This window comes from Sinocyclocheilus anshuiensis, unplaced genomic scaffold, assembly GCF_001515605.1.
Source record: "Sinocyclocheilus anshuiensis isolate Anshui unplaced genomic scaffold, SAMN03320099.WGS_v1.1 scaffold415, whole genome shotgun sequence".
NCBI classification, from domain to species: domain Eukaryota; kingdom Metazoa; phylum Chordata; class Actinopteri; order Cypriniformes; family Cyprinidae; genus Sinocyclocheilus; species Sinocyclocheilus anshuiensis.
Genome location: NW_015552655.1, coordinates 1,871,609 through 1,882,872, shown reverse-complemented (window position 1 = coordinate 1,882,872; position 11,264 = coordinate 1,871,609). Strand labels below are relative to the sequence as shown.

Below are 11,264 nucleotides of genomic sequence, written 5' to 3'. Positions count from 1 at the left end.
ACTATACTACTATAACCACTATATGATTGAACACAATTGTTGCATTAGAACATATAACACCAAAAGCTATTATATTTGTGAAGGACATGAAGATGGTGACTGGTTTTACAGCTAAATGAATAATATACGCTCATCAACATCAAACATGTACAATCACTATACAGTCAGCATTAATGTGGTATTTCACTAGGATGTGTTGTTGCTGAAGGCCCTTTTGCTTCACTTGGCCAGACTGAGAGCAAGGGCTTCTAAACTTCCTTGTAGTTTTTCTGTTTTGTCTTTGCAATCTGTTGGCAGCTCTACTCTTTATTATCTCTGTTACGGCCTCATATTTGGCATTTTAAACAATATAAAGTTGCCTTTCAAGTGCACGAGATCTCGTTTGCACAACTAGGTATGGTCATTGTGGAAATATTGATATATATATATATACTTCAAGAAGGTCTTGTCTTTTTTTCCTGTACTGCCTAACACTGCTTACACTATCTCTCACTTGAGTTTAAACCTTACTGAAGAATTGTATTATTATTATTGTCACTATTCTAATGATTAACTTGAAACGGAAAACAGTAGCAATGCAAGTGTTTGTGTAGTGCTGGTATTAGTCTGGAGCGGCAGTGCTTTACCTCATCTGTCTGATGAATGTTGAATCATCCAGCGCTCAATCTCTCTTTTCTCCCAGGCCAGTACTGTATTCTGTATCTGCCTGACTCTTTCTCTGTACACCGCAGAGCTTTACACTTTCTCTCTTACTCTGGCAATCTGTCATTCCTTGACGTTTTGTATGTAAATGAAAAAGAAGAGACAACAGATAACTTTTTTAAATTAAAATTGTTAAAGCACACAAGTGTTTGTAGTTTTTTTTTTTTTTGGTTGTTTGTTTTATTATAAACGGCATGATAATTTGGGTTTGCTCATCTCAGTGGATCAACATTAAGGTCTAAATGTTGTTTTTGTGTATGTGTATTTCATTTTTACTTTATTTTTTTAATTTTAGAAAAAAAAATGTGTACGTGTGTATATATGTATGTATATAATATATATATAATGTATGTATGTATGTATATATATATATATATATACACATACACACACACACTTATTCTGTTATCTTGGCCAAAGAAATGTAGTCAGACAGGTAGTAAGATTTTTATAATTATCTATATAAAAAAAAAAAAACTATACAGTTTCATAATTTTTTTTATATTCTGCTGTTACTGCTGGATGTTGCTCAAGTTCAGTGTGAATTTGAGAAGCAGGTGGATCATTCTGTCTTCTGTTATGAGACTGTCTGTGGATTGACAATTCAGTAAAGAGCTCCCTCTACTGGAAAGACATTCAATCAAGCCAGTGCATTCACTCAAGAAATCTCCTGAGCCGTCCGAGTGAAACATGGCCAGAGAAAGGTAAATCATGATGTAAATGTTATTTACATCATATGTAATATATATTTCTGGTACAAACATACAGGTGCAGCATGGGCCACACAACAACAACTATCCTAGAAGCTACATATAGATGTGCTGGAAGTGAAAACCAATATTATTTACAAGTTTAAAAAAACGCAAGATGATCTTATATTTTATTTGGACAATATTTATTATATCCTACACGATTTCATTTAATAGTGAGCATAAAAGATTTCATATCCTATTTTAATATAACTGCTATGTCTTGATTATACCAAAATTGCGGTGTAAATGCTTATTTGCGTTAAATAAGAGCGCGTGAATCTACCCAGTGGTTTTTTCCGGGTGAGGTGTTCTGAATAATTCTGATTGTGACGTTCAAAAGTTTCCCGCCAACGAGACAATCAACTTACTCTCCTTATGTGAATGCAAGTTTCTTTTATATTGAATATTCACCAATATATACTTTTAAAAGGGGTTTTATCTAAAGTGGTCTAGCAGTTATGCGGTAATAACCATCTTGTTATTCTCATTCGCTTATCTCGCGCGTTATCTTACAAATGTGACCGGTGAAAGTAAAGAATAAACGCAAGAAACTTCACCTTTGGGTTTTAATTTGACTGGACAAAAGTGATAAAGGTGACGTTCTTTCTTTCTTTATTTTTGTGGATAGTCTTCTGAAATACCTGAAAGATTGTAATGGAGAAATGCTCCATGGAGGGACTGCTTTTATAGTTACCCAGCTAGCTTAAAGTAACCAGAAACTTAACTTGTTGTGTAACTAAAAGCTTTTCTTTTTCTTACATTTTAATTTTCATCTGTTTTGTCTGAATTGAAGAGATTTTTAATAAAGTTGATTTATGTCTAATTTAAAATATGTGAGGACATGTTCACGAATACATTAATTTTGCCAGATTATTTCATATTGTCATAGGCTTACAGTGATTTTCCATTTCAGAGGACCAGAAATATTACAAATGGCTGACGAAATGTCAGAAACTAGGCAAGTTAAAAATGATCTGTCACTAATTATTTCACTGTACATTAACACTATCAACGCTGGAATAATGCAGTTTATTTTCTCTTCCTCAGAGTTGGCTCGTTTCCCCATCTGACATTATATGTTGTGGTCCTGGAGATGATGTTGTTCTGTCGTGTCATCTTGAGCCAGCTATCAGTGCTGCTTCAATGGAGATCAAGTGGTGGAATAAGTCTGATCTGGTCTGTCATTATAAGGATAGACAGATGACAGTGAGCAGAGACTATGAGGGTCGAGTGAGTCTCCCATTGCAGGAGCTACACAATGGAAATGTGTCTTTGACTCTCAGAGATGTCAGAAGGTCACAGAGGGGCATTTATATTTGTGAGGTCATCCATGGATGTCAAACTATAAAGGAATATATTTTTCTCTATATCAACTGTAAGTATTCTGCAGGGTTGTTTTTCTTACACTACTAGTTATATCACAGTTAATTTTGTTTCACTATCATTCATTAGCATGCATGGTTAAAGCAGCTAAATGCCTCTGTCCAGCTCAAGACTTCAGACTTGTGGTTCCTACTGGCCCTGTGCGCACTGACTCTGGATCAGATATCATCCTACCTGTTCACCTCTCACCTGAAACCAATGCTGTGTCTATGGAAATCAGATGGTTTAAAGGAACAGAGCTCATTTATCAGTATAAGAACGGGCAGGAGATGAGAAATAATGACTATAAGAACCGAGTGAGTGTGTCCATCCAGGAGCTGAGGAGAGGAAATCTTGCTCCGACTTTGAGAAATGTTCAGCAATCTGATTCAGGAGACTACACATGCAAACTTTTTCATGATCGATGTCAGAAGACAGGAGTAATTCACTTGCAAGTGAGAAGTACGCTGCAGCTTCTCTGGCTAATTTATGAAATTTATTTGGTGTAAAACACTTCAGTAGCCTACAGTACTGTTACAACATATTGCAATATCTTTCATGTTGTAATACCCATTTCTCCGAAATACTTGATATTGACTGGTGGGCTGTGGCATAGAGTGATCAAATATTTAATTTGCTAAACCATATATTTGACTGCTGTCTGTATGGCATCATACCAGTACTTTCCTGTCTCTGGAGTTTCTCTTTTAATTTTCGTTCAAATACAGCTGCTATTAAATTGTAATGAACTCATCTTGATATTTGGTTCATGTCAGATCTTCAAAAGCGTAAGCATACACGTAAAAGTAAGCATCTGCCTGATGAACTGACATTATTACAGACTGATGAAACACCATCTCAAAAAACACTGCATCATGGGGCAAATATGCAGAGAAGAGTAAATGTAAGTCTGGTATATTTAAACTTACATATTTTGAAAATACTGTATTCTAATCACTTCTGGCATATTTTATGCCGACAGGGTGGACATGTTAAACTTTGGCAAAGCAAGTAAGCAAACTCAGACGAAGAAAATTTGTCAATTGAAAAGTCACCAACTTATTCACCTCAGCTGTTGAAATTCCCGCCACTGAAAAGACAAAAAAATCTGTTGTCCTGATGTCACTAAAGGGGATGGCCTTTTCTTAAAGGGGCGGATTCCCCAATACCACAGGGTGGACAACCATTCAAGGGATATGGACACACTCTTCTCTTTAATTAAATAAAAATATTGTTTTTATTACCAAATGATCAATACACTCAAATTGAGTAATCTCTTATTTAACAAAATATTAACAGGAGAACAAAATTTTTGTTCCGATTGAATGTAACGTGACATTTAATTTCATAATGTTGTTAGAACATTTAATCCATAATTTTAAATGTTTTTTTAACTCAAGGTCAAATTATGTTTTAAATTAAAACATTAACTATATATACCTATTCAATGTACACAATGTATTGAAAGATTGAGAATGTTTAATGAATCACAACACATTTCTGTTAATATCTCAGGGCCCTTTTAAAGGGATAATTCAACCAACAAAAAAAAAAAGAATTTAACCTCATGTTGTTCCAAACCTGTATGAGTTTGAACACAATAAGAGATTTTGAAGAATGTTGGTAATGGAACATTCTTATGGAAACAAAATACCATGGAAGTCAATGGCAACTCTTTGTTTGTGTTTGCTCATCTCAGTGGATTAACAAGAAGACCAAATGTGCTCTCAGGGTTGAAAGCATTAATTTTATCATCTGTTTTCAAGTTTGATCTTGACCCAAGATTGTGTACCCTTGATAAAGCTAATTTAGGTAGCACTTTATTGTAACTTTTAATTAAAAGGTATTACAAACATAAACATATTTATAGAATGCTATATATATTTGTAGAATTTATAGAAACTAGTGTGTATCATTTTTCACATTTTCAAACATGATCAAAATTGAATGCTTGTTAATAATGTTTGATACAGTTATTGCGGTGTATTAGTGTTTGTTTCATTAAATCTCCCATTAAGACAAATGTTTTCAAAACTGAAATGTATTTTGTAATTCATCAAATGCATATGGCTAATAAAAAAATGTGCGAGTCCTTCAGTCTTTTTCCCGTGTGAATACTGCATACATGTCACTGCTCTGGTTGTGCACTGGAGTGAATCCCGATTCTTCAGCGATCTCCTTCACTCTGTCAGCAAAACCTGACACTTGCTCTTTTGAAAGGTCCAGCAGGTATCTGAACAAGAAAAACAGAAATCATCAGCACAAATGTAAGTCATTAGTGGCAATGTTTGTATTTTTGTCTGTGTGTGATGATGGACTCACTTTGCTAACTCTATTGCCAGAGCAGCATCAGGCGCCGTGATCTCTCAGAGAAGAATCCAGCTGATGAACCATACTGAGAAAACACAGATTGTGCTATCAGCAGGTATTTTATGTTGTTCACTTGACACACAAACTCAAATCCTCTGTTTATGAATGAGCTTCACCTGGCTGAACAGAAGATGGTGTTGAACAAATTCCTGTATTTGTTTTTGAGAGGAAGTTTGCTGAGCGAGTCTGGAGACAGAAATGTCACTTTCACTCCACTCACATTCATCAAATCTGCAAAAACACAAAGAAACAGAGAGTAGATGTATGGGAAACTGTATCTTAAAACTATTTTGCAGCTTTTAATTGCTTGCAGAATTTCAGTGTCAATAAAAGTACATAACTAATAACATATGTTATAACAAAACATAACTAATGTTTTGGCATAATATGATGTTACCAAGCTCTTGTGTCTGTTGTTCTGGATGTTGCTCAGGTTCAGTGTGAGTTTGAGAAGCAGGTGGATTATTCTGTATCTTCTCTCCTGTTATGATACTGTGTGATACTGTGTGGATTGACAACAGGAACTTGAAGGATTTGGATCATCTTCATTTAGTAAAGAGCTCCCTCTAGTGGCAAGACATTCAAACAACGCCAGGATGTTCACTTCTGAAATCTCCTGAGCTGTCTGAGATAGAAAGATGGACAGAGAAAGGTAACTAATCATTTAAAAGCTATTGCAATGCATTATATAACATATACAACACATTAAAAGCTATAAATATGAGTTAGAAATGTGATCTTAAACGATGTAGGTTTTGGTTTGAATTTAGAGGTTAATTAACTAATTTATTTCACCTTCACATGTTGATTGTTCTGTTTCTTCAGCAGGTCTTTGTTTTCTGTCTCTGTGCCGAAGGACAGATACGGACTGGAGACGATGTCACCCCAAAAAAATCCTCTAACAGCAACCCGATCTCCTCTCTGGTACACACACACACACACACACACACACACACAGTTTTCCGCGGGAAAACCGCGGACTTGGCAACAGTGGAAGAGGATAGCTTTCGTTTAACACATCAAGAACCAGGTTGATCGGGTACTCGGTACCACCGGTACTTAAGAAAACCTGGTACCGTAACGTTTTCATTTTTTTAGTACCGACTTGGTACCGAAATACCGGGTCTTTTGACAACACTAGACCGCACAACACCAACTATTATAATAAACAGTCAAAATACTCACGATTGAACACTCGTGTGGAGAGCAGACTCTGATTGGCTGTTTGGTAGAGCCCCTCCCTCATCTCAAACGCCATACCGCTTTCCTTCCATGTCACATACTGATGTTTGCTAATGACACCACACTGAGCGAGAGAAAGCACAGGATTTTGTAGAATAGAAATGAAAAAGGGTTTTTATCATTAACTAATTTGTTTAATTAAAAAAAAAAAAAGTTTAAAAAACAAACTGAAAGCTGAATTTAACTGTTAACTAACATAGAATAAATATTTAATATTTAAATAATATTTATTTTTAACTCGAAGTGCTAAAATAACAAACTATATGGACATATTTCAATTTATAACTAATAAAAATGACAAAAACACAACAAAATTAAAACTTTAAAAATGTAAGTGAAAACATAAAATATAAAAGTGAAAGCTAATTCAAAATAATAACCATAATAGTATATTAAAGGGGTGGTTGATTGCGATTTCACTTTTTTAACGTTAGTTAGTGTGTAATGTTGCTGTTTGAGCATAAACAATATCTGCAAAGTTGCGAAGCTGAAAGTTCAATGCAAACGGAGATATCGTCTTTTAAAATTCTGGCAGTTTAATGCCTACAAAAACGGCTGGTAGAGACTACAACGAGTTACTTCCCGGGTTCGTGACATCACAAACCCAGATAAACCCCACCCTCGGGAAAAGGCAGCAAAGGGGGCGATGCCATGCTGCGTTGCTTTAGAGAAGAGGAAGAGAAAACTAGAGGTGCACGTAAAAATCTATTCATATATGAATCGCGATTCTGTCTTTTAACGATTCTAATGGATTCACAAGTTTCAAAATCAATGTTCTAAAGCAGCGGTTCTTAATACTGTTCCTCGTGTCACCTGCTCGGCACACGCTCTGCATCTCTCTCTCTCTTTCTTTCTCTCTCTCATTCAGATCATCAGCTCAGCTCTGTTCCATTTATACACTTATTTTCACACAGCTAAGAGAAGCGTTATACATACGCGCGTGCAGTTGCCGTACTGTATTAAAGCTTTAATCAGGATAAAACCGTATATTAAAAGCTAACATAAGCAGTAGCATTTACAAATAACAGCATATCTAAAAGTATGAGACAACAACAAACAAAAAACATAGGCCTACCATTAAAAGCCGTGCTTGCACAGGTTCTGCACGATCCTCTTCACTAATATCCTCTGCTTGTCAATCGGGCTCAAACTGATAAGCGATATTAACGACGGCGTTGTTTACAATACAACCGGAGCACATGCCGCTGAGGTGAGGGGCGGGATGTTTAGACAAGCACTAGAGGCGGTTTAGCCAATCACAACACACTGGGCTAGCTAACCAATCAAAGCCCATCGCCTATTTCTGAGGGCAGGGCTTCATAAAAACAGGAAAAGATCAGCCCGTTTATCAGAGAAGGGACAGAGCGGTGTGGAATAAAGGTAAATTATGTGAAAAAGAATGCGGTTTTTTTTTTTTAAACTAAGCATTAACATGTTAGACTGCACCCCATAAACACAATCAAGCCTAGAAAAAAAACAGTGAACCACCCCTTTAAAATAACATGCATGGAAATATAGAATGAGCATCTGCTATTATTAGCTAATATGTAAATTAGGTGTTAATTCAAAATTCTAAAGTCTATGAGCTGAAATAAGTCTATTTGCTAAATGCATGTGTAACACACAGTAAAGTAAGTTTCATTGCACTGCTCTGATCGTCTGTCAGGAGTAAAGATGCATAATAATGTCAGATGTGGTACATACGCCGCTCTGGTGCAGTTTCATTGTGAGATCCCAGTCGAAACAGCCATGTCGAGAGTCGTAGCGAGTCCCCAGGTGCTGCTGAACACGGGCGTCCCAGACCTTACGAACACTCGCTGGTACTGACGGCGGCCGTTCCCACTGTTTAAAGATCCGGACCAACTCATCTCTCTCCTTAAACTATGATAAAACAGAGGAGTGGATACTACTGAGCTGAGTTTGATTATGACATGCCGTATAAATGCAAATATATCAGATTAATGTATGCTGGACCTTCAGAAGACTTGTATCAAGGCAAGGATGGCTGTGCGAGTCAGAGGACAGAGTGTTTGTGATGGACAGAGAGATGAGCCGCAGCGTGTCTTAAAGTCTCTTCCGTCTCTTTGCGAATCTCAGAGTTTCCGAACACCTCCAGAAACACCTCTGTCTTTTCTGGGAAAATACAACACAAATAAAACCCAAATCAATGTTACCCGAGTATTCAAACATGAATGCAATTTGTGACACTTATAGTGTATACAAAAACTAAAACAGAAAGTTTTTGTATTTGCTGGAGATTTTTTTATTGCATTATTTCCTATATTTCCCTGTGAAACAATAGGAAAGGTCTAAACGTCCAAATAAAATATTTATTATTATTTGTAATATGCCATGTGTGTGTGTGTATATATATATATATATATATATATATATATATATATATACAGTGGTGTGAAAAAGTGTTGGCCCCCCTCCTGTTTTTTACTTTTTTTGCATATTTGTCACACTTAAAAGATTCAGATCATCAAACAAATTCTTGCATTATCTTTGTGTAATATTAAAATTTGTTTGATGATCTGAATCTTTTAAGTGTGACAAATATGCAAAAAAATAAGAAATCAGGAAGGGGGCCAACACTTTTTCACACCACTGTATACTGTATATATATATATATATATATATATAATTTTTTTTTTGTTCTTTTTGGGAATTATGGGATATAATTTTAAAATATGTCATATATGAAGTACATACTGTGTAGACTCATGTTCTCAGGGGTCAGGAGTGATAAATAAAGTAGCAATAGCTGTCTGGCAACCACCTCCATGCTGTTCTCAATCACCCAAACCTGCAACAAGCCACACCTCTCATTATTAACACAGTATGTTCAACACAGCTGATTTAGAACACTGTAATATGTGATTAAACTCAATTCACTCAATTCTGTATGTAAAAGAATTACATGTAACGTGTGAGCGTCCGTCAGTCCTGTGATGGTCTTCAGGATGTGTCTGGGATCTGCACTGCCCACTAGCAAAATATTCAGTTCTCCATGTGTATGGCAAGCCGTTTTAACATTTAATCTATAAACCGTACAATAAGTACTAGTATCTAATGAATAAGTACTAGTAACTTTACAAAAGACACTAGTACCTAAAGAATAAGCACTAGTACCTAAAGAATAAGCACTAGTACCTAAAGAATAAGCACTAGTACCTAAAGAATAAGCACTAGTACCTAAAGAATAAGCACTAGTACCTAAAGAATAAGCACTAGTACCTAAAGAATAAGCACTAGTACCTAAAGAATAAGCACTAGTACCTAAAGAATAAGCACTAGTAGTTAATGAATAAGTACTAGTACTTAATGGAAAAGATACTAGTATCTAAAAAATAAGTACTAGTAATGTTAAATTAGCTACTAGTGCTGTTTATAGATTAAATGTTAAAACGGCTTTCCATACCATGTGGCCTCACTCTGAGTGTGTCTGCAAGTACATAACAATGAGAATTCAAATATTAAAAAAAAGTGAAATTTGATAGATGTTTTTATATGTATTTGTTGGTTTACTATTATTAGTCTATGATTAGTCATTTCTTCTGTTCTTTCTGTGGTTTGTTAGTGTTTAGTCTGGTGTTTAATCTGGTTTAACCTGAGTTTAGGAGGTCTTGTGCTGGTCCGAATCCCCACCAGCTCCCTCAACAGTCCGACCGGAGCTCATTCTTCAGAAATAGTTAGAAATTGTAAATTAGCATAGTGCCTGAGTGCGACTATCAAATAATATCGTACTCCTCGTATCCCGTTTCAGCGGATTGTTGTTGACTTCAGGTTACTAGCAGCTGACTGAACTTACATTTCGTTGCAATATTTAGGTATCGATGCTATTAAAAACACTTTACATTTACAACGTATGTATGAGCACAAGTATGTATAGCGGTATATATAACAGATATATAGCAAAGTGAAAATAATCCTCTATGAAACTCACCTCTCGCTCCTCGTGCCTTATAAACACAAGCTAAAATTTGGAAGGCGGTTGCTTAGCAACGGGGAGCGCGTGACACCTAGAATATAATCACTATGCTTGAGTCTTGATAAGATACTGTTTTGTTTTAGATTTTACATTTTGTTACAAACAAACGTGCCAGAGTAATTTGAAATTTATAGTTATCAACAAAAAGATTGAACTAGTATATCTTGCAAAACCTGCTCATCTATGAGGTGACAGAGTTGCAACTTGGACTTAAATTACATTTGGTAGGATTCAGCAAAATGTAAGCTTCAGTCTAAAATAGCGCTTTTTATGCATAATTAGGTCAATCTAAAAAATTCTTTTCCTATTTTTTTGTTTTGTGAGCGGGGTCGGGTCCAAAACTTCGACGAGTAGCCTACCTCGGACACGGGTCGGGTTCGGTATTAGCGGCCTCCGGTAATTTAAAATAAACATGCTTTTTCTAAATGGGCCCGATTAGACCCGAATTCTTTTAAACTATGCCGAATGCGTAGGTTAGCCTACTTTCACTTTTGTGTTAAAGGGGTCATGTGATGCGATTTCAATTTGTCCTTTCTCTTTGAAGTGTTACAAGCTCTTGGTGCATAAAGAAGATCTGTAAAGTTGCAAAGACTAAAGTCTCAAATCCAAAGAGATATTCTTTATAAAAGTTAAGAGTCAGCCACACCTACCTAAAACGTCTCGTTCTAACACGCCCCCACATATCTACCTCACTATGTGGGAAGATTTGCATAACGCCACCCAAATGTTCACATGTCATGCCTGGAGCTGATCCGTGCTGGTCGCTGAAGAAATACTTCAACTTTGCGCTGTCGATCGCCGGATCGGCTTTCACCGTCGACGAAGCAGAGACCAGCCCGGGG

General features: G+C 36.1%; 1 protein-coding gene and 1 pseudogene across 1 annotated transcript; one reads left to right on the top strand and one right to left on the bottom strand.

Annotated features, from left to right (window-relative positions):
• Positions 1 to 2,398: 2,398 nt before the first annotated feature.
• LOC107667107 (putative butyrophilin subfamily 2 member A3) lies at positions 2,399 to 4,614 on the top strand. The gene is made up of 4 exons (XM_016458692.1): positions 2,399 to 2,430; positions 2,504 to 2,829; positions 2,943 to 3,271; positions 4,600 to 4,614. The coding sequence occupies exons 1-4, from the start codon at positions 2,399 to 2,401 to the stop codon at positions 4,612 to 4,614; spliced, it is 702 nt and encodes a 233-aa protein (XP_016314178.1).
• A 133-nt stretch (positions 4,615 to 4,747) lies between these two features.
• LOC107667106 (dynein assembly factor 3, axonemal-like) overlaps positions 4,748 to 11,264 on the bottom strand; it is a 7,178-nt pseudogene continuing 661 nt past the window's right edge.